Genomic DNA, 25086 nt, shown 5'->3' with positions numbered 1-25086 from the left:
CAGCTATCTGTGTACACAAATGTGCTGTTGCTAAGTTGGGTGTGAAGGTAAAGAAACTTACAGTGATAGATTGAATCTAGAGTAGTGTCCTTGGGAAGCGAATGAAGTTCCAGATGAACATGGAGTGCTGCACAAAGCCAAGCCAGTGAAGGATTCACAACCATCAGGAACACGGCAGGTAGCATGAAGTTAAAGCTGCAGGAGCAGTAGCCGAAAGCAAATGCCAGGAGGTAACAGAGAAGAAGGGTGCATCCCACACTGGTGGTCAAGGGAGTCATCAAAAAACAGAGCATAGGACGGGTGGCCGGACATGGCAGATAAATGACATGGGTATCCGAGGAGGAGGAGGAGGAGGAGGAGGAGGAGGAGGAGATCACGCCAGTATGACAGCGGTAGTTCGGCAGCTTCTGCAGAGAGGCTCTCAACCAGCCAGTGTAAAAGGCGCTAGTGGCCAAGAGTATTCTACAATGGTGGATTGTACTAAGACAGCGTAAGATGGACAGATGTGTAGATGAATAAACGCAACACCCATAGTCTAGTTTCAAACCGATACAGGGTCGGTACAAACAGGGGAGGGTAGTGCGGTTCATTCCCTAGAAAGTGCCGCTTAGGACACACAGGACATTGAGGGACTAGGTACAGTGGGCAGCCAGGTAAAGTTTCCTGTCAAGCATGAACCCCAGGAATTTTGCAGTTTCAGCAAACGGAAGAGAAACAGGCCCAAGATGTAAAGGCAGTGGAAGAAACCCATTGCGCTGCCAGAAATTTATAAAAACAGTTTTGTGAGTAGAAAATCGAAAGCTCCACGAGTAAAGACGATCCACACATCAGATATCACTGAAGACACCGATCAAGTACACAGTCCATAACAGGATTAACGGCCATAGCAAAGAGAACGACACCCAGGACGGATCCTTGAAGCACCCCATTCTCTCGGGTAAAGGTGTCCAAATAAGCTGAACCCACATGTATCTTGAAAACTCGGTCTTTTAAAAATTACTGAAGGAAATAGGGTAGGCAGCCTCAGAAGCACCACGTGTACAGAGTACAGAGGATACCAATCCTCTAGCAGGTGTCACAGACTTTCTCCAAATAAAAAACACATGGCCACAGTCTGGTATTTCTGGAGAAAAACATTCACAATATGGGTTGACGAAGTGACAAGATGGTCAACTGCAGAACGGCATGCACAAAATCCACATTGTACAGTGGTTAGTGGACTGCGAGCCTCAAGCCACAATACCAGCTGGCCATGAACCATATGAAATTAGAATTATATTAATACCTTCTGCTGCTAACAGGTGGCAATATATATCAATGGGGACAGGTGAAAATGTGTGCCCCGACAGGGACTCGAACCTGGGATCTCCTGGTTACATGGCAGACGCTCTATCCATCTGAGCCACCGAGGGCACAGAGGATAGCGCGACTGCAGGGACTATCTCACGCACACCTCCCGACTCGTGGAGATAACATCTTGGACCTACTGATAACAAACAGACCCGAACTTTTCGACTCTGTAAGCGCAGAACAGGGAATCAGTGATCATAAGGCCATTGCAGCATCCCTGAATATGGAAGTTAATAGGAATATAAAAAAAGGGAGGAAGGTTTATCTGTTTAGCAAGAGTAATAGAAGGCAGATTTCAGACTACCTAACAGATCAAAACGAAAATTTCTGTTCCGACACTGACAATGTTGAGTGTTTATGGAAAAAGTTCAAGGCAAACGTAAAATGCGTTTTAGACAGGTACGTGCCGAGTAAAACTGTGAGGGACGGGAAAAACCCACCGTGGTACAACAACAAAGTTAGGAAACTACTGCGAAAGCAAAGAGAGCTTCACTCCAAGTTTAAATGCAACCAAAACCTCTCAGACAAACAGAAGCTAAACGATGTCAAAGTTAGCGTAAGGAGGGCTATGCGTGAAGCGTTCAGTGAATTCGAAAGTAAAATACTAGGTACCGACTTGACAGAAAATCCTAGGAAGTTCTGGTCTTACGTTAAATCAGTAAGTGGCTCGAAACATCATGTCCAGACACTCCGGGATGATGATGGCATTGAAACAGAGGATGACAAGCGTAAAGCTGAAATACTAAACACCTTTTTCCAAAGCTGTTTCACAGAGGAAGACCGCACTGCAGTTCCTTCTCTAAATCCTCGCACCAACGAAAAAATGGCTGACATTGAAATAAGTGTCCAAGGAATAGAAAAGCAACTGGAATCACTCAACAGAGGAAAGTCCACTGGACCTGACGGGATACCAATTCGATTCTACACAGAGTACGCGAAAGAACTTGCCCCCCTTCTAACAGCCGTGTACCGCAAGTCTCTAGAGGAACAGAAGGTTCCAAATGATTGGAAAAGAGCACAGGTAGTCCCAGTATTCAAGAAGGGTCGTCGAGCAGATGCGCAAAACTATAGACCTATATCTCTGACGTCGATCTGTTGTAGAATTTTAGAACATGTGTTTTGCTCGAGTATCATGTCGTTTTTGGAAACTCAGAATCTACTATGTAGGAATCAACATGGATTCTGGAAACAGCGATCGTGTGAAACCCAACTCGCTTTATTTGTTCATGAGACCCAGAAAATATTAGATACAGGCTCCCAGGTAGATGCTATTTTTCTTGACTTCCGGAGGGCGTTCGATACAGTTCCGCACTGTCGCCTGATAAACAAAGTAAGAGCCTACGGAATATCAGACCAGCTGTGTGGCTGGATTGAAGAGTTTTTAGCAAACAGAACACAGCATGTTGTTATCAACGGAGAGACGTCTACAGACATTAAAGTAACCTCTGGCGTGCCACAGGGGAGTGTTATGGGACCATTGCTTTTCACAATATATATAAATGACCTAGTAGATAGTGTCGGAAGTTCCATGCGGCTTTTCGCGGATGATGCTGTAGTATACAGAGAAGTTGCAGCATTAGAAAATTGTAGTGAAATGCAGGAAGATCTGCAGCGGATAGGCACTTGGTGCAGGGAGTGGCAACTGACCCTTAATATAGACAAATGTAATGTATTGCGAATACATAGAAAGAAGGATCCTTTATTGTATGATTATATGATAGCGGAACAAACACTGGTAGCAGTTACTTCTGTAAAATATCTGGGAGTATGCGTGCGGAACGATTTGAAGTGGAATGATCATATAAAATTAATTGTTGGTAAGGCGGGTACCAGGTTGAGATTCATTGGGAGAGTCCTTAGAAAATGTAGTCCATCAACAAAGGAGGTGGCTTACAAAACACTCGTTCGACCTATACTTGAGTATTGCTCATCAGTGTGGGATCCGTACCAGATCGGGTTGACGGAGGAGATAGAGAAGATCCAAAGAAGAGCGGCGCGTTTCGTCACAGGGTTATTTGGTAACCGTGATAGCGTTACGGAGATGTTTAACAAACTCAAGTGGCAGACTCTGCAAGAGAGGCGCTCTGCATCGCGGTGTAGCTTGCTCGCCAGGTTTCGAGAGGGTGCGTTTCTGGATGAGGTATCGAATATATTGCTTCCCCCTACTTATACCTCCCGAGGAGATCACGAATGTAAAATTAGAGAGATTAGAGCGCGCACAGAGGCTTTCAGACAGTCGTTCTTCCCGCGAACCATACGCGACTGGAACAGGAAAGGGAGATAATGACAGTGGCACGTAAAGTGCCCTCCGCCACACACCGTTGGGTGGCTTGCGGAGTATAAATGTAGATGTAGATGTAGACACCCACATTCTCACCTTCTATGTCCACACACTACATTTGTAGTGTCCCACTCCAACACACTCATTACTCGTGGAAGACATTCTTACCAAGTCCCGTAAGAGTTCGTTCGGAGAATATGTGTGCATCAGCACAGGAGACGAAGGTTATGGCCAGTGCTGCCAGAACTATATACTTATATATGGTGTCTGTTCTTTCGGACATGACACCATATCCATATAAGTATATGAACCATATGTTCCATCACCTTGCAATGACAGTTGGTCAGAGAAGTGTAGCTAGAAGGAAGTTGATTTTCCTTACCAGGCTGAGGTATAGGTATGACAGTGGCTTCACGCCAGCATCTGGGAAACATGCCATCTGCCCAAATGTGATTGTACGTATGAAGGAAAAAGTGCTTTCTTGCAAGAAAAAGGCACAACAATGTTTGAATGGCATGGGACGGAAGACTGGGATGAGGTGAGAGCATGTTCAATCTCACAGGGAGGAGTACAGCCTCCAATTGACTTCAGAAAGCTGTCAATTGGGTTTATATCCACATGGGGTAGGAGTCAGCAATGTATAGCGCATGGGAAATGATTGCTCAAATATGTGTCAGAGAGATGGGACCACTCGAGATGATGGGCAAGCTGGGCAGTACAGAACGAGAGGTACAAATGGGAATAGGTGTGTGTGGAATCTAAAGGGAATGTGGGTGCTCCAGCAGTGTTAAGACAGATGAGGCTGAGTTGATTAAGATGATCAGCCAAGAGGAACTTCTTGGACAGATCCTCTAAGAGCCCCAAAGGGGATGTTTGGCGTTAAAGTCGCCAAGCAGCAAAAATGGGAGTAGAAGCTGGCCAATCAGATGAAGTAAGTCTCGCCTGGAGGCAGCGAATGATGGAGGGATGTAGATATAACTAAGAGAAAAGGTGAAATGAGGAAGGAAAATTCAGACTGCATTGAGTCATAGCCAAGTGTTCAATGAGATGGTTTAGCTATGGATAGTCATCCTGAATAAGCAGCATGCCGCTCCCCCCCCCCTCTCCCCCCATGAGATAGTACGCGGTCCTCAGGGGGAAAGTCAAAGCAGATCAGAAGGAAATGAGAGAGGTCAAAGCTGTCACGAGGACACAGCTTCGTTTGTTGGAGGCAGCAAACCACAAGATGCTGCAATTCTGAGAACAGCCATAATTCCTCCTTGTTGGATGTAATGGCATGAATGCTCCACTGAAGAACAGTCATAACAGGGAATGGGGAGGAGGAAACAAATGAACGGTAGTCACCTTAGTGGCTGCCGAATGCCAGCCTTCGTGGACTCACTGCTGTATGGTGCAGAGGCCGGAGGATCCTTTTCCATGAAATCGGCTGAGACATTGACATTCTCACTGAGCCAACCTGCGGACTCCAGGGCAGAAAAACATCAGGCAGTGTGCACCAGCAATATGGAGGCTGGTCGGGTGAAGATATCACACAGCAACACTGTTGAAGTTGATCTCCGAGTTGGGGAAGGAGAAGACCATTTGCTTTTATTCAATTTCTTAGAGCCTTTAAAGTTGGTGGATGAAGACTCGAGATTTTTATTGGCTGGAGAAATGTAAAAAGTCTTCACGGGAATGATTGTTTTGTCCTTTCCAGCTTTCGGGTTGTGTAGCAGGTGATTTTGCCACCGGAGGCGACACTTTGGTGGCTTGTCGAGCAGCTGTTGGAGAAGGAGAATGGGACGTTACACTGACACCATGCGATTTCGCAACTTCAGTACTGAATTTGAGGTCACAAGTCTGCATGGCCAAGTCCTTTTCGGAACAAGGCACAGCAAGAATGGTGCTGTAAGTGCTGGATGGTAAAATGCAGGGCTTTTGACAATCCAACAACTTGCAAGGGTAGGGTTACTTTTTCTTTCATCTGGATCTCTTGGATGGCCCTCTCATCAAGATACATGGGACACTCATGGGAGAATGTGGCATGGTCATCATTACAAATGATACAGTGGGGAGGAGGAGGCAAGCAAACACCCTCATGAGCATCTCTACCACAAGTAACACATTTGGCCATGCTTTGACAGGACACACGAGTGTGTTTATAACATTGACACTGGTAGTTTATAATGTTGACACTGGTTGTAACGCATCGGGTTTGGAGTGCATGTTCAGGTGCATGTTCCGATTGTGATGACTTCATAGCCTGACTTAATCTTCAATGGAAGCACTACTCCCTCAAATGTAAGAAAAAGAGTGTACTAAGTTTGCATCAAGCTTTTTCTTTACTTGGTAGACCACAGTGATGCTCTGATGAGAGAGATAATATTGGGTTTCCCCCTTGCTCAGACCGTCATGCAGCCGAGTGTAAATAACATTCAGCATATGATGGGCCTCTACATGAACAGGACAGCCGTGGACGAGCAAAGCTGTACACAGTTGTTGGGCTTGAAAATCACAATTGGTCTCCAGAAGCAAAGCTCATTACAAGAGCTAGAGCAGGATTACACAGGTCCTGCAATTGCATCAACACCTTTCTAAATAGTAAACGGATTAACTGCAGTGGAAGACTGACTTCCTTTGGTACGTGACACCACAAGGAACTGAGGTGCAGCTGGGAGAATAGTTGAATCTTTACCTCATTCCATTTACGTTTAGCAGATGTAGACTTAGATGGAGGTGACTGGTTCATTGAGATAAATTCCCCATGATTGACAGTGTCTCCGATGGTGTGCTCCTCCCAACTGGGGAGCCCCTCAGAGAGGAATGTTCACACCTCAGGTAACACCTCCTGAACTCCAGACAGAGGGACCAACTGGCAATTGGAAAGGTAACAGCTCAGGCAATTACCTCTCTCTGGGCCTGGCCTGTACAAGGGGATATGTGTGAACCCTACCTGTCAACCCAGGGTTGGGAATTACACATTACCCTGTCACCTGTTATGTGTCAAATGCATGGGACAGCCTTCAGAGGCATACAGGTAGGAAGAAAAACAAAGAGAAACCTCAAATGCTAAAGCACAGGAAGGGGAGGAGATGGAGAACAAGGAAAGAAAGAAAAATAGATGAGGGACTGTTCTGGTTCCAGGGTATCAAAACTTCAGAATGCATTCCTGAAAATATTCAAGACATGTTCCCCCAGGGAGGGGCAGAAGAATAGGAGGATAGACATGCAGCACAGAAAGGGGAAAGGTGCTGCAAAGGCTGAGGCTCTGTGGTAGCCAAGCACAAATTCACCAAGCACCAAACTAAAGAGCAGTGGGCCTTGGGGTGAAACCTTTTGAGTGCACAAGGTAAAATGCTTCATGAAAACATCACAGTCCCAAAATTTGTGGGTTTCAACTATGTGGCTGCCTACTGCCCAGAAACTAAGACGACCAACTTGTCTGCACTACGTAAGTCAGTCTTCACTCCAACATCTGCCCTTTCCCCAAACAACAACTCTCGACTAGCCTTTCCATACTGTGTGTTTGGCCCATAACAAAAGTTACCTAGCCTGTCATGGCTGACTTTTTTACTGCCTCCTAACCAGCAACACTGTCACTAGTGACTTACCTGCACACTATATAAAATTTACAATGACTGAGCCTACTGGCCAATTTACATAAATAATGATTTTTATATGAAGAATGCTAAAACAAATGTTACTCTGATGCTATTTGATGTATAAATAATCAATTAATTCTTATATAGTGTTACACTAATAGTATGCAACACTGCCAAGTTAGTCTTTTCTTAACTGACAAATTAAACCAAACAAAGTTATAAATTGTTACTAAGATGCATTTATTTTGTCTGTACCAATTCCTTAATTGTAACTATAGTTAAGACACTAATGCAAGAATTCTACACATGTATCACTTTAATGTAATGGATGTTGGATAAAGGTAAGACGGTTCCTATTTTTGCATGCTGTGGTGTGTTTTTATGAGGGTATGCTGAAAATTAACACCTCCAAATTTTCACGTGAAAACTCTAAAAGCTTTTCAAATGAAACCAATTTTATTAACATTCTACATCTTTAGTCTTCACGTCTACATATTTATTTCTCAACAAAGTCACCCTGTCAACAAACATGTCTTTCCCAATGAGGGCCATTCATTGACACCATCACTGTAGATTGTTTGATTTTATCGATAGAGCCACTATCTCACCTCTGTTTGCACCGTCTCATCTCTATCACAATTAAGTCCTCAAACGTGTTCGAGTTCAGTGAACCCAAGGTGGCAGGTTGTTGCGATTGTCCCAGTGCTCGTGTATGGTCTTGCATTGTCATGCTAAAGAAGAGGGTGCTACACATACGGATAACTTCTTCGAATTTGTGCTTTCACTTTTCTGAGGGGTCTCTCAGGCACCGACATAGTTATGTTACACTGCCATGTTACATCCTACAATTCACAGCCCTCCAGCAACAGAGTACTGCAACTTGTGTGAACAGAAGTGCTGAAGTAATACACGTGACATGTAATACCTCAACTGATACTGAGAACAGAATAAAAATTTGGAAGCATTACTTTTCAGCATGCCCTCATACAAGTTATTAGTGAATCTCAATGGAATTTGCATCTTGCTATTGGTAACTTGAAATCTTCAGTTTAGCTGTTTTATGCAAGTCCCTATTAAATATTTGTTTAAGTTCTCCTCTTTGCATGGGGCGCACCAACACATATGCACTTGGCTTTCAGGGATGCTAACAGCTAAGTGACCCTAAGATAACATATATTTGTAACTTCGCTTTCTGAAATTTCACAGAACTCTCCAAGCAGGTGTTGATTCTGGTAAATCCTCTTAAGAGGCTACTATTACTATATAAGTAGCAGTAACAGTACACTGGTATCAGTGTAAATCGAACCAATTCTATCAGAAATGATGGTGAGTTTGCTGTTAGAAAGTTAATTACTGGTGTGGCAACTTCAGAGACTAACAATCTGCAGTCCAAGTATTGAAAAAAAAAAAAAAAAAAAAAGGGGGGGGGGGCATCCAAGTTTAAAGATGTTACTACACCTCCCACCTCACACAATAGGAGGCAATATTTACCACGCATACAGAGAACAGTGTGCAGATGTCTAACAACGCATTTCATAAGAATACTGTAACACCATTGCCATCATATTAGTAATATTTTCTGTCAAATCTTGCGAAGCTGACTATATTTTTATTTGCACGAAGATGCAATGGCAAGCTATGCTGCTCTGTAAAGAACGCCATAATCGGCCACATGTAAGTGAAATGCAATGCTCAGATTCAAAATTACTTCTTCTATCACAGCAAACCAACATCTAATACTTTAACTTCAGAAATTATTTTATCCTTAACAGAAAGTCCAGACAATGAAAATCAGCTCTTTCCAATAATGTACCATATTCAGTCTAAAACAAATTACAATACATATTTACACAATCTTGAATAACTTTTTTCAGTGTCCATCTGCTACCTCATTTTTCTCATCTCTCTCTAAAAAATTACAGAAAAAATATATCTAACATCGGTACATATATCATACAAAGAACATTGCATTTTTTGAATAATTTCACAGACAACACTTAATTAAAACTGTTGCGATTCACTTTCAAGTTTTTATCATTAACAGCCAGACAGCACTCATAGCATCTATCTCTGATTGCTTCTTTTTCAAAAACCTACAACAAACATTTTCTGTGGTGTGAAACACACACACACACACACACACACACACACACACACACACACACACACACACACACACACGCGCGTGCTTGTTGACTACTACTGGTAGCAGTTTCATAGTCCCTTCTTCGGAATCCCAGAGCGGTACGCAGGTTGTACGCCATCCTAAAATGTCCAACACATAATACAACCGTGCCAATGCCTGCCACCTATAACGTAAGCAATATTTATACTGACATGTACACTGCCATCGTTCTTTCTCCTTAGATAACTTGTTAACAAGCCTATATTTTGTTCTACCCTGATTGGGAGACCTCACTACCCGTGAGGCCATTTTCTAGGATGGCCTTCGGCTGTGTGTCTGAGCAGGACTTTGAGGTTTTTATTCACTGTGGTTCTAATAATTATACCATAAAGGCCTGTAACGTCCCTGTCTGAAGTCGTAGTACCTGTGCGCACACCTTATACCATTAGGCATAAACACAAACTCTCTGTAGGCTTCCCTGAATTGTCTAATTAGTTGGTCAAGATTAGGCTTGTAATACCATAACTCCTCTAACACAATAACAGCAGCTGAATAGTTAATTTTGTTGCCATAAAAGGTAATTGCTAGTTCGTCGATGCGTTCTTGACTGGTAGGAACAAGGAAGGCGAGGCGCAGGTCGTCCGGGTAATTTCTTATATGGTCCCAGTTGCCATAAAAAAACTCCAACGCAGACATTAGCTGTAAACAATAACCTTTATTTAGAATGTAACGGTACCCTTTCTTTTACAAAATGTCATGTACACTATTCCTTACAACAAAGGTTACATATTTCACCTCACTCTGTACAACATCATCCTTCGCAGGTTCGTCACCAGCAATTTGGACACCAATATAAAATGGATTAGATCTGTTTTTAGTCAATAATTGGTCCCGTATACGTTTTATTGAAAAATACTTTGAATCCTTTCAGGCAAACAAGCTCGTGGTGAGGTCGCTTTCGGAGTGTCATTTACAGTATAATGGCTGGGCGGGCCGTGTTGTACGGTGGTATAACCATGCCTTTCGGTCCAAGGAGGTGTGTAAGAAGCAATTATATTTCGGTCCAAGGAGGTGCGTAAGAAGCAATTATATTTGTATGGGGACACAAATATCGGCAAGTCTACGTTGATTGAGAAAATTTTGTCTCGGCGACAACACGTGTATCTTCCCTTTTGTTCCGAATTCGGATTTGGAGGATATGATCCCCATGTTCATAATGTCGTCGTATTTGAGGAATTTGAGTGGTCTAGGTGGCATCCATATGCTTCTATATTGAAGCGTGCGCGCCCACACACACACACACACACACACACACACACACACACACACACACACACACACACAAAGTAATTGATTTTCATTCCCATCATTTCCACCGAGCTTATAAAATATTTAAATTATGATTTTGTTTGGGTTCTGAGAACACTATCTGCATTTCCAGGTAAAGTGCACTGCACTACTGCATACTACAGTTCTTCTGTTGCATGCTGCTGTTGATAAATTTATTATTGTTGTTCGTAGCCAATCAGGTAATGGTATACGGTAGCCAATGAGAATCGCTCAATCTAATGACTTCTTTCAGTGGTAGACGAATAGATTACTTTTGTTTTCAATACAGAGTGTGTGAAATAAAATTATTCATTTGGCTTTTATCGATTATGATGTTGGTTCTGGTTTTTGTACTTATTTCTTGTATTGTATGTTTCTCAGAAGGTAACAGGATTTATTGAGACACTGTTTCATATTCCAATGTTATAATTTGGTTGTGAGCTGGCAAGGCCAACGAATGTGACTGACAAAATATTGGCTGTGGTGAAGGACTGATTTGTGCTGTAATCCAAGGTCTAAGTTTGGTTTCCAGAATTTGACTGAAAGAAAACTGGTTGTGGTGACAGACTAATCTGTAGTCATCATCAGAGACTTGATTCATCGGATTCACTTAACATCATTCACTGCATAACAGTTATCAACTGCAGCACCTAATGGAAAAGCCACAGTATGCTGAAGGTGCACATTTACCACATTTCTTAATACATGCAGATTAGCTCACTAATCATAACCAGACAGAAAGGAGAGAGAGAGAGAGAGAGAGAGAGAGAGAGAGAGAGAGAGAGAACTGTCATGAAAGAGTTGCCTTACACTTTCACAGGCCAAACGTTCAGCCAGAAACTAGAACACTGTCCAACAAGTAGGTTTCAAACTTGGGGAAACTTCTTACCTAAAACAGTTCCAGATGCGATATTATTACCTCACAGTCTCCTAATCAAACCACCCCATAGACATAACCTGCTTAATAAATAGTAAGACAATCTGCGGCCAGCACTTACCTTCAAGAAGTAAAACATGCAATGCCGATACATGCATGTAAAAGAAAAAGTGACAAATTACTCAGCTTTCAGAACCAATAGTTTCTGCGCTGGAAAGAGAGAGGGGTAGATTGGGGAATTGCAGATCTCTAAGACCCCAGGATGATAAGATGAGAAGGAGCTACCTGTAGTGAGGACAATAGCACAAAAGATGAAGGGGCAGTGTCAGAGTCAGTCAGATGTCGAGGGGGAAGAGGCTAGGTAGTGTCATCATGTCTGTGTGTCTTGTAATGTGGCAGACAGGGTAGTACATATTAAAAAGACTAATATCACAACAAGTGACATTTTTGGTCCTACAGTCACATATTTTCTTTGTACATTTTGGATAATTTATGTTTTGTTTATTCGTATTTTCACTCACTGAGGGTTTTATTTTCACTTTTGTGCCATATTTAAGGTACTTTAGACACATCATTTATTTTTATTGCATAAATCTACTGTACATAGAGATTCTAGTATTATCATCTAGTCAATAGCTCTGGGATCAGACACTAATGTTTATTCAACTCAAAACGTATATTTACAACAAACCAACAATACATACAAACACTGAATCCATTTTAGTGATCGGATTTATAAAGTAATTAAAATATAATGAAAAAATATATAATGAAAAAGTCATCATTTATTTCACTGTCATATGAAAATGCTGTTCAACAGTGCTGCTCCAACAGTGGAGATTTATATACAAACTTTTTGTAAAACATAAAATGTTGATTATAATTTAATTACTGTAACAGTAATAATGTATGTAGTTGTGATTTTATTTAATGTGGTGCAGCAGTGACAATGTGAGATGGTTTCTGTTGGGAGAAAGTACGGAGTCAGATTTTGTAATAATTCAGTTAATATGTGAGGTGGAATCAGCCTCATGAGGCCAAATGAGGAGATAGATGAGTGACAAGGTCAATAGAACCAACAACGGTGAGGAGAGCAGTGTGTCGACATCACACTTTTCCATACTGCACCCAAATGAGGCAATAGACAGAGGATAACAAGATAGTCAGTCAGTCATGACTATCCCACCAGGGCCAGAATGCAGGGCTTTGCTTGCTTGCCTGCTTCAGACAGTATGTGAAAGTCTTCATAAAAACTGGTTTCAATTAATATAGTGGAAATGAACTTCAAAGTCACATGTGCCTTATTTGCATAATTAGAGTGTTAACTTTTTCTTTGCACAAGCATGGTCAAGCCAGTCATAAAAATATATTACAGTGAAGTAAGATCAATAAATGTCCTTGCAACAACAAGGTGAGCTTAAGTAACATCCTACTACAAACAGTTCTAATACTAGCAATATAAGTGGAATTACACAAAGAATTTCTCATTTTTTGTAAATTTGAAAATTGTAGCATAGTTGTTAAAGTGTCTATTGACAATACTACACATTTCGCTTCCTGAGCTCAGCAATTTTGTCTCTTAATTTATTAGTTTTCTCAACTGAATGTTTCTCTGTCTCATTACTTGGTTAATCAACTGTGACCATCGCAGTATTTATTCAAAGTAGTGAATCAGAATGACTAGCCAGTAACTTACTTTCAGGAGGCAAAATTCCCAACACTGCTACTACACGCATTTAAAAGTAGACACCGAGTACAGAGTTGATGAACATTATCTTCAGCCCCCCCCCCCCCACACACACACACACACACACACACACACACACAGAGAGAGAGAGAGAGAGAGAGAGAGAGAGAGAGAGAGAGAATAATAAGTTAACTCATAGGTTTCCAGATTTTCTGGATCATAGCTCATTTTCATGTGATGATTCAATGGTGTTCCCTTGAGTGAAAAACATTTTCTTCTTCTTCTTCTTTGTTTTCACCTTTTCCTTATGGGATCACCATTCGTCATTGGTTCTGGCAATGTTAGTGAAAGTCAGGAGCCGGACCCCATTCCATCCCCAGGATGGAATGTGCATACCCCACCTGTCAGCATACAGAGTTCTCACATTCAAGTACGAGAACGTTTTCTAAATGTTTGCATAGTGTGTATCTGAGGTGGGACATAGGTATCAGTTCAGTGTTCACCTGCTCAGATGTGGAAAGATGTCTATAAACCACATCCAGGCTATCTGGCTCACCAGTCCTCGCTGTTAATCCACGTGGCAGATTGAGTCTCAAGCTTGCTCCCCTCTCCAAATCATGGAAGCAGTGTGTTCATGTGCTCGACTATCCAGGCAGTTTTGGTGAAGGATATTACGTATTTTGGAAAAAAGGTCAGATTTTTAAAATAATTTTACTAAATGATGTTAACAATATTGATTTACTCCTCAAAAATGATTAATGAACATATGTTATTAAAAAAGTAATATAATATTAGTGAGAAAAACAGTGACAAATTTTTCAATGTTTGGTGTCATTTATGTCATCACCGATCTTAAATCTAATGCTGGAAATCTGTTTCTTTCATTTGTCAGTTACCTGCTGACTACATAAAATCCATTTGGGCTATATGTGATGGTGGGTAGGCGGTGAAAAACTACTTCACTGCAAAAAATGGTTCAAATGGCTCTGAGCACTATGGGACTTAACATATGAGGTCATCAGTCCCCTAGAACTTAGAACTACTTAAACCTAACTAACCTAAGGACATCACACACATCAATGCCCGAGGCAGGATTCAAACCTGCGACCGTAGCGGTCTCACGGTTCCAGACTGTAGCGCCTAGAACCGCTCGGCCACTTCGACCAGCTACTTCACTGCAACAAAAAGTTGGACATAATATTGGAATTTGCCTCTGAAGTCAAAATTCTTAATATCCATTTTTTAATTTCAATTTTAGCTCTTCGTCTGTTGACAATTCTATCATCCACTCCTGTAGTGATTTTCCTGGTGTCTGCCAGGGAGCAGGGCAGGGGGTGGGAATACAGTAGTTGATCCCCACTGCCTCCAGTCTTAAATTTTCCATAGATCAAGAATGCCCTCTTGAATCTCTTCAATGCCTACTGGTGGGCAGAAATGCCCCCACTGCGAATCGCTGTTCTACAGCATGACTCAATGCGTCTGAGTGTTGCTACACCACATCAGCTATTTGGATTCTCTCATCTCTTATTAATTTTCCTAAACTCCAGACATATCACTGCATTACAGAACCCTCCTAGACTTAACCTCTTGTAATCACCTCCCAGACTGTTCTTTATCATGAGATTTACAGAACACGATCCATCAATGAATGGATGAATGAATGAAAACAGGAAGGAATGCTATTAACACACTGACTGCTGTGTGGCCAACGGTGGCCACAGCATGTGCCTCTGGTACGGTGGTGGTGCCCATAGTAGTCAATTTGTTAATAATTTGAATAAATTTATGATGAGCTGTGCAATTCAGAACCCCAAGACTGAAACTAAAAACTATTTCAATATAGATTATGCTCCCTATTTAGAGTTTAAAAATTAAGTTTCATATTCCAATGCAGACATCGTACAATAACCCAAAGTGGCCAGATGGTCTTATGTTTGCATTAACTGGACCTCGGCTTTCTTTTGATAGGTGATAATGGATTGTGGAAAATTACATAAATGCAAAGTGTCAAGTTATTTTTTAGGTAGAGGCTTTTCTGCTAATTCCCATACATTAAGTAATGTCTACGTAATTCAAATAATTATTATTGTTATGAGTAGATTAGTGCTAGTTATAACCTGGTGTTAGTATACTTTACAAAAGTTGCTCAACCCTGAAAGCTCCTCTTTATAAATATAGTGTGTTAATGAATTCATGAATGAAAAAGAAAATAATAAAAATTCAAATACTGACATCTGACAACCTCTCAAGTCACTGCTCTACTGAACAAAGCTGCTTTACCACTAAAATTAAGCACAAAATAATTTGCAACTTACATTTCGGGCCCAATCAAAGAAGGGTACAAGGTAAAGGTCCTTAACGTCCACACGTGTGAGAAAATGCGATGTCAAAAAGGCTGACACTCTGAATAAGTCTTTTACAGCATGTATCTTGCATATCTCGAGTATTCTAAGAAAGAAGAGAAACAGAGAATTCTATTCGCAAAAAAGTAGTGGAAGCAATCAAAATACAAAAATACAATTGGAATTATCTGCATTATGTTAAACTTGGAGAGCAGATCATTGATATAAAAGAATAACAAAATGACCAGATACTTTTCACTTTCTACGTACCTTTCCATGACAGTTTTTCTTGTTCCTTCTCCTGAAGCAAAACTGTCTAATCGTGACATGTGGAATGGTATCATGACAATGATCGAGAGCCACAGTATCAACATATAACGGGTTTGCCACGTCTCCGTGTCTGATGGGTCCTGGCACTCTAACATGTGTAAAACAGGTTCCACATCCGAGACCTGAAAATGAGATAACAATAATTAGCAATCTGACTGCTATCACTTATTTGGATACTTTCTTTAACTATAAAATCCTCACATTCCATTTCTGATTTGCTGGTTTCTCTTATTTCCCATACAGATTTAATTTTACTATCTGAACTGTTCATACATACAGAAGTTGTTAACAATTTTAAGACAGCACACGATTTCTCTTAAGTACAGCTCCCGCCAACCTAAAGGACGGCTTGGACACCACAGTGATTTACTGGGCACAGTCCTACTGGAGGTCATACCCCTTGCTATCTTCTGACTTTGAGCTGATAGCTAGTGAGCTGCAGGGAGAGCTACAGTCTAACATGAACTCAGCCCATGGTTCAAGCAAGCATTTTTCACATTAACAAACACTGCCAGAGGTGAAAATGTTAAGAGACAGATTAAAATCATTCAAGGAGTGACTGTGGATCAAACCTTTGACTTCTGATATAGAAGTCTGGCACTTTACCACTCAAGCACACTTTATTTAATATGAAAATATATATCACTTATAAACTCATGTAGAAAGTATTTTTTTTTTTTAATATAACCTACACTGGTTGAAAATGTTAGAATTTTTAAGTGCGTTACTTTAAGACCTAATAAAATCGGTAATTTTTTATATAGAAAGCAGTGCATTGCTGTCATGTCCAGAAGAGGATGGGCACCAGGTTGAGGAAGTTGAAACAAAGTTTGAGAGACAAGAAACTTTCTGATGGCAAAACCACAAGATGCAGGCTGACAGACAAAATGATTGATGAACTACAGCAGTATTATGGGATGGCCATTAGAAATAATACTGAGGATTTGTTGAAAATGAAGTGGGCAGTATGGGCTATCTTCTTCCAACTGTCAACTGATGAAAAACCAGTACACCACCTCCGTCCTCCTGGATCTGATTCATGGTGCAATTACCGCAATGCCCAGTACTCAAACAGTTCATTCATCCCAGCAGCAGTCGTGGATATCGTAAAACCTATTTACAGAGACCTGACAAATCCTAATAACTGAAGAAGTGTCTGCATGGTCAGACTCAAAATCCCAATGAGTCATTCAATAATCTTATAAGGACTTGCTTACCAAAAATATTTTTGTTGAAATGAAGACACTAAAGTGGGGGATCAGTGATGCTGTTATTGCTTTTAATGATGGCAACATGGGTAAGGAGAAAGTGCTACAGCACATGGGAATTAATCCTGGAGCAAACTGCATCAGAGAACTTTAACGGATGGAGACGGTTCGCATTGTTAAAGCAGAGTCTGCAGCACAGTTGGCAACTAAGGAGGCCAGGCAAAAGGAAAGAAGAAAAAACTTGGAAAAAGATCAAGAGGATGATATACAGTATGGTGCAGGGAGCTTCCGAGTGACTAACAACAAAAAATTAAGCATATATTGAGTGAGTTACAGTCTTTTTAAACTTTAGAAGCCGTTTCTGAAAATTTACATTTTCTGTTACATTTTTACCTAAATCTCAGAAACCACTTCAAGTAGAGTATTCAAATTTTCTGGTAGTAATAACATACATATCCTGAGTCTACTGAACTAAAAGACGAACATAATGTTATGTATAATTAAAATTATTTAGGGTAACGTACAAAAAAAGTGCACAAAATTGTAACCACTTAATTAAAAAATTGTATTTCTGAAAGCAGTGGCTGAAATGCAATAGGCCTAATTGTAGTTCTGTAGACTCGGAACATACAGTTTAATGTCCTGTAAAAGTTTCATGTCAATGGCTACAGAAGTTCCTGAAACACAGGGAAGCCAAGCCACTAAATTTAACATTGTCGGGATAGGGTGTTCCAACTCCCCTTAATAACTGCATACTATTTATCTCTCTATATATGATGGTTTGATCTCTTTTCCAATCCATAACTTTTTACAACTTGTCAGCATCATATTTTGTTATTTTCTTGGGAAGAAGCATTTAAAGTGTAATTTTACAAGCCCCAATGGACACAACTTGCTTGGTATATTATTCAGTTGAGGGTCAATTGAAGCATCCTATTCCACCAGTCTGCTTTGACTCATTATGTAAGGGTGTTGTTGTGTGTGACATCATTCCAGCAGGCTTATGATTTGTTAAAAAACTTCCTGGCAGATCAAAAACGTGTGCCCGACCGAGACTCGAACTCGGGACCTTAGCCTTTCGCGGGCAAGTGCTCTACCAACGGAGTTACCCAAGCATGACTCACACCCCGTCCTCACAGCTTTACTTCTGCCAGTACCTCGTCTCCTACCTTCCAAACTTTACAGAAGCTCTCCTGCGAACCTTGCAGGACTAGCACTCCTGAAAATAAGGATATTGCAGAGACATGGCTTAGCCACAGCCTGGGGGATGTTTCCAGAATTAGATTTTCACTCCGCAGCGGAGTGTGCACTGATATGAAACTTCCTGGCAGATTAAAACTGTGTGCCGGACCGTAGAGCACTTGCCCACGAAAGGCAAAGTCCGGCATACAGTTTTAATCCGCCACGAAGTTTTTTAACAAATCAAAAGACCGGCATTTTAGCCTCTAATTACGCATATTTACTTGTTGTTTATATGTGTAAAAGTATATAAATGTGTCAAAGGATATAAATAAACTGTCAAAACTTTACTGACATACAGCACTCATTCTATAAGCGGCATTCACAAAGAAACAAGTCGGAGGAATAATTACAGAAACCAGTAACTGTATGTTAGAAGTATTGACCCTGGCTGTTGAGAAACTTGTCCCACTGTGACACAAGGCGGTGAATGGCTGTGTCATAAAATTCCCAGGGCTGCGATAACCAGTTTGCACATACAGCTGGATGTTGTCGTCCAAGGTGAATCGTTTGCCCCTCACAGCCTTTTTAAAGGGACCAAAATTGGCGTAATCACAGGGAGAAAGGTCTGGACTGTATGGAGGGTGGCCAAGAACCTCCCATTTGAATTTCTGCAGGAGTGTCGCAACTGTGTTGGCCGTATGAGGCTTCGCTTTGTCTTGCAGCAGAACGACCCCATGTGTGAGATTGCCTAGTCGTTCTGATATGATCGCTTGGTGAAGGGTGGGTCAAGGTTTGTGAGTAACACTGGGCATTCATTCACTGTTGTCCCGTGCTGCAGGAAATGAATCAGAAGGGGGGCATCTTGGTCACAGAAAAACGGCAGCGTTGGACAACTGATGCATGCTGCTGGTAGTTCTGTATAGTCACGAGATGTGCACACATGCCCTCTAGCGACAGGAGGTGGAATTGCACACACTGATCGGAACCTCACTTCATTACACACGCCTTGATATTACCCTCCTGTCACCGGTATACGTATTCCAGACTCCAACTTGTTTCTTTTTGAACACCCCTTATATATAAGCAGCACGGCCTACTGCAACAGGCAAAAGAAGGAAATCAGTGCAAAAATGCTACTGTTAGAGCACAAAAAGGTGAATACGTTGCTCTTTAGAAGACTCTGACAGAAAAGTGTGCCATCCACTAACACCAAGGACAAGGAAGGTGGGAGAGCATATTCATGCAAAGGACCAAAAGGCAGGAACAGTCCAGCAAAATATGGATCGCATTGTGACATTGTGGGAGGGTCCACAATTACAAAGGGGGGGGGGGGGGGGGGGGCAGCTGGCAGCTCACTGCAGAGTATAAAAAACACTGGTCAACCTAGTATGCCCAATACAAAGACAGCAGAGGATGGTAGATTCCCACTGATTGAGACAGAGGGAAGAGAGCCACATGGCTCCTCGGTTGCATGAAGTTTATTAGACAAGAGTGCCCATTCAGTGGGGGGGGAAAAAAAAAAAGCTGCAAATGCACCCCCAGAGGGGTCACGGAGAGAGCTGACGATCAACAATTAATTATCTAGGATACCCACGTGGCTGGAAAAACAAATCAAATCAACTGAACATGCAGCAGTGCCCAGATCAGTGACAAGACAGACACCGTGAAATGGCGGGGAAAAAAGACTGAGCAGTACCCAGAAGGCCATTGAATGAGTCTGTACATAACAAAACTCAGGTGAGGAGGATCATTTCATAAAGCCAGGTACCCCAGAGATGGCCATCAGTTTCATGGAAGTGGCAACGAGAGAGAGATGCTGAATATGAAAGCTTTGTATACATGGAAGAAGCCTGGAGATACCGACAGGTTTCAGATAGATTATATAATGGTAAGACAGAGATTTAGGAACCAGGTTTTAAATTGTAAGACATTTCCAGGGGCAGATGTGGACTCTGATCACAGTCTATTGGTTATGACCTGTAGATTAAAACTGAAGAAACTGCAAAGAGGTGGGAATTTAAGGAGATGGGACCTGGATAAACAGAAAGAACCAGAGGTTGTACAGAGTTTCAGGGAGAGCATAAGGGAACAGTTGACAGGAATGGTGGAAAGAAATACATTAGAAGAAGAATGGGTAGCTTTGAGGGATGAAGTAGTGAAGGCAGCAGAGGATCAAGTAGGTAAAAAGACAAGGGCTAGTATAAATCCTTGGGTAACAGAAGAAATATTGAATTTAATTGATGAAAGGAGAAAATATAAAAATGCAGTAAATGAAGCAGGCAAAAAGGAATACAAACGTCTCAAAAATGAGATCGACAGGAAGTGCAAAATGGCTAAGCAGGGATGGCTAGAGGACAAATGTAAGGATGTAGAGGCTTATCTCACTAGGGGTAAGATAGATACTGCCTACAGGAAAATTAAAGAGACCTTTGGAGATAAGAGAACCACTTGCATGAATATCAAGAGCTCAGATGGAAACCCAGTTCTAAGCAAAGAAGGGAAGGCGGAAAGGTGGAAGGAGTATATATATATAGAGGGTCTATACAAGGGCGATGTACTTGTGGACAATATTATGGAAATGGAAGAGGATGTAGATGAAGATGAAATGGGAGATACGATACTGCGTGAAGAGTTTGACAGAGCACTGAAAGACTTGAGTCGAAACAAGGCACCCGGAGTAGACAACATTCCATTGGAACTACTGACGGCCTTGGGAGAACCAGTCCTAACAAAACTCTACCATCTGGTAAGCAAGATGTATGAGACAGGCGAAATACCCTCAGACTTCAAGAAGAATATAATAATTCCAATCCCAAAGAAAGCAGGTGTTGACAGATGTGAAAATTACCGAACTATCAGTTTAATAAGTCACAGCTGCAAAATACTAATGCGAATTCTTTACAGACAAATGGAAAAACTGGTAGAAGCCGACCTCGGGGAAGATCAGTTTGGATTCCATAGAAATGTTGGAACATGTGAGGCAATACTGACCTTACGACTTACCTTAGAAGAAAGATTAAGGAAAGGCAAACCTACGTTTCTAGCATTTGTAGACTTAGAGAAAGCTTTTGACAATGTTGACTGGAATACTCTCTTTCAAATTCTAAAGGTGGCAGGGGTAAAATACAGGGAGCGAAAGGCTATTTACAATTTGTACAGAAACCAGATGGCAGTTATAAGAGCCGAGGGGCATGAAAGGGAAGCAGCAGTTGGGAAAGGAGTGAGACAGGGTTGTAGCCTCTCCCCGATGCTATTCAATCTGTATATTGAGCAAGCAGTAAAGGAAACAAAAGAAAAATTCGGAGTAGGTATTAAAATCCATGGAGAGGAAATAAAAACTTTGAGGTTCGCCGATGACACTGTAATTCTGTCAGAGACAGTAAAGGACTTGGAAGAGCAGTTGAATGGAATGGACAGTGTCTTGAAAGGAGGATATAAGATTAACATCAACAGAAGCAAAACGAGGATAATGGAAAGTAGTCGAATTAAGTCGAGTGATGCTGAGGGAATTAGATTAGGAAATGAGACTATTAAAGTGGTAAAGGAGTTTTGCTATTTGGGGAGCAAAATAACTGATGAAGGTCGAAGTAGAGAGGATATAAAATGTAGACTGGCAATGGCAAGGAAAGCGTTTCTGAAGAAGAGAAATTTGTTAACATCAAGTATAGATTTAAGTGTCAGGAAGTCATTTCTGAAAGTATTTGTATGGAGTGTAGCCATGTATGGAAGTGAAACACAGACGATAAATAGTTTGGACAAGAAGAGAATAGAAGCTTTCGAAATGTGGTGCAACAGAAGAATGCTGAAGATCAGATGGGTAGATCACATAACTAATGAGGAAGTATTGAATGGGATTGGGGAGAAGAGAAGTTTGTGGCACAACTTGACCAGAAGAAGGGATCGGTCGGTAGGACATGTTCTGAGGCATCAAGGGATCACCAATTTAGTATTGGAGGGCAGCGTGGAGGGTAAAAATTGTAGAGGGAGACCAAGAGATGAATACACTAAGCAGATTCAGTAGGGTGTAGGTTGCAGTAGGTACTGGGTGATGAAGAAGCTTGCACAGGATAGAGTAGCATGGAGAGCTGCACCAAACCAGACTCAAGACTGAAGACCACAACAACTACAAAGAGAGACTAGGTAAAATTATATAAATTGTTGTGTGTTAAAAGAGTGTGCTTATGTTCATACACTAGAATTCTTGATGAGAAGGTTAGAATGAGGATTGAAGCAGCTGGTTTCTCACTTTCTGTTTGAGTCTTCTAAAGAGAAATATATTCGCCCTTTCTGTGTTCCAACAAGAGATTTTTTTGTGGGTTTACTAATTTTTTTCAGGTTCTCCTGTTGCAATGAACAAGCAATCCTTCATTATCTGTTGTACCAAACTGATTTGATGTTACGTAAAATTTGAATGTATCATTTTGTTTCTAATTAAAATAACAAGACTTTTTTCTGTCGTTACCGGTATTTCATGCCTCTACCAAGGGGTAGTTTTTGTCCATCTCCTGGAGTCCAAGTTTCTCCCTGCCTTTGCACCAGCTAACACCACGGACAATTACAAAATGTCATAAACATAACAGGAAGTGTATTCGGTATTCGATGACTGATAGAAAAAATCTCGAGACAGGGTACCTAAGAGACAATGCACTTTTTCTTATCATTTACTAGTACTCTAAATCACACATGGTACAGAACAGCGTGTAATGATACAGGACAAGTTATAACACCTGAAATGACAGATGGTAAAACTGATGCAAAGGGGACACAGTTAAAACACTAATTTCATACAGAAAACGTCTGAGAGGAATAAATCAACTTCCGAGCTTCAGAAAAAAAAATACAGGAGAAAATTGACATATGTGTACCAAGAAACACAATAAAATCATATACCATTGTTAATGTATTATATCTATATACAATATGCACTAAAAACTTGGATTTGGCTACTGTGTAACACGGCTTTTCTGAATTCACCCTGCAGTTTGTTTATATCGAAGAATTGCTTAAATATAAAGTGAATATAGATCTTTGACTACTCTATAAATCAATCTGTTACCACAACCTTCATTTCATATTCACTGGGTTGACTAAGTAAACTGTTACTTTCAAGCTACACTAGGCCATGGGCTAAACTATAGCTTAATGAGTTGCCACAAATCAAGATTTCGGAAATGGGGGTCATTGAACCTAAAACTCAAACTAACCTAACAAATTAACCTAAATTAAACTTGTATTATCAGATACATAGCTTGGAAATACGGAAGCGTCCGATCCCGCCCGTCTGCTTTGACCCATGACGTCACAAATATGGCGGAAACAAAAACAAACACACACACTTTCCACAAGAAGCCTAATGACACTAACGGGACAAGCGCGGGAAATGGGGTGTTTTGGGTGGGGGGGCAAACTAAATATAAACAAATTTAGATGCCTTGCGTAGCTACAACGTGTAAGAGAAGACAGCCATGCATGAATATCCACCCACCTCCCCAGGGGTCGTAACCCCTGCAACCCATAGAAGATAAAGATGCTTCAGTAGCTGATTAGTGTTTTTTGTCTTTTTTAAAAAAAAAATCTCACGGGATAGAACGAACAGATCAGAAAGATAAATATAATAAACTAAAACAGAAATTGGAGGAAACAGATAATTAAAATAAGTAATAAGCGTTTTTAAACTAAAAAAAAAAATCTCGCGAGATATAACGAACAGATCAGAAAAGTAAACAAAATAAGATAAAACAGAACTGGAGACAGCCACACTCAAACCAAACTCCGCGCCGTCATGACGTCACACACGACAACACCCTTACGTCACGGGTCAAAGCCGACACGTGGGATCGGACGCTTCTGTCGACCCCATAGCTTAATGTACTAACATCTAAATTATGAGAAATGGTCATATCAAAATATTGTTTAAAAAATTATTAATAGACTTTTACTAGAAAGATAACTGAAGAAAACTAAAATCCCCCCCTAAAGGAATATTTAAATATCTTACTGAAGGATCATTACCTGATAATTACACTGAAGAGCCAAAGAAACTGGTACACCTGCCTAATATCGTGTAGGGCCCCCACGAGCACGCAAAAGTTCTGCAACACGACATGGCATGGACTCGACTAATGTCTGAAGCAGTGCTGGAGGGAACTGACACCATGAATCCTGCAGGGCTGTCCATAAATCTGTAAAGACTATGAGGGATGGAGATCTTTTCTGAGCAGCACATTGCAAGGCATCCCAGATGTGCTCAGTAATGTTCGTGCCTACATAATTTAGTGGCTACCACAAGTGTTTGTCCTGATGGAATTCCCCAAGTCCATCAGAATGCACAATGGACATGAATGGATTCAGGTAATCAGACAGGATGCTTACGTACATGCCACCTGTCAGAGTCATATCGAGACATATCGGGAGTGTCCCATATCTCTCCAATTGCACACGCCCCACACCATTACGAAGTCTCCATCAGCTTGAACAATCCCCTGCTGGCATATAGGGTCCATGGATTTATGAAGTTGTCTCCATACACATACACGTCCATCCGCTCGATACTATTTGAAACAAGACTCGTCCGATCAGGTAACGTGTTCCCATTCATCAACAGTCCAACGTCGGTGTTGATGGGCCCAGGCCAGGCATAAGTCCGTCGGCTGATGTTTCGTTGAACGGTTCACACGCTGACACGTGTTGATGGCCCACATTCAAATCTGCAGCAAATCGTGGAAGGGTTGCACTTCTGTCACACTGAATGAATCTCTTCAGTCATCATTGGTCCCATTATGCAGGATCTGTTT

The 25086-nt window shown here is 41.3% G+C and overlaps 1 protein-coding gene across 1 annotated transcript in view; it reads right to left on the bottom strand.

Annotated features, from left to right (window-relative positions):
* Positions 1–25086, bottom strand: part of LOC126109664 (tubulin-specific chaperone D) — a 199273-nt gene that overhangs the window by 171294 nt on the left and 2893 nt on the right. The window contains exons 2-3 of the mRNA XM_049914709.1: positions 15843–16024; positions 15546–15678 (exon numbers count right to left, since the gene is read on the bottom strand). Of these exons, the coding sequence (XP_049770666.1) occupies positions 15546–15678; positions 15843–16024 (315 nt within the window). The remainder of the gene's footprint in view (positions 1–15545; positions 15679–15842; positions 16025–25086) is intronic.

The sequence above is a fragment of the Schistocerca cancellata genome, chromosome 12 (genome assembly GCF_023864275.1).
Source record: "Schistocerca cancellata isolate TAMUIC-IGC-003103 chromosome 12, iqSchCanc2.1, whole genome shotgun sequence".
NCBI classification, from domain to species: domain Eukaryota; kingdom Metazoa; phylum Arthropoda; class Insecta; order Orthoptera; family Acrididae; genus Schistocerca; species Schistocerca cancellata.
Note: the sequence above shows the minus strand (reverse complement) of the source record. Positions and strands in the feature narration are given on the sequence as shown.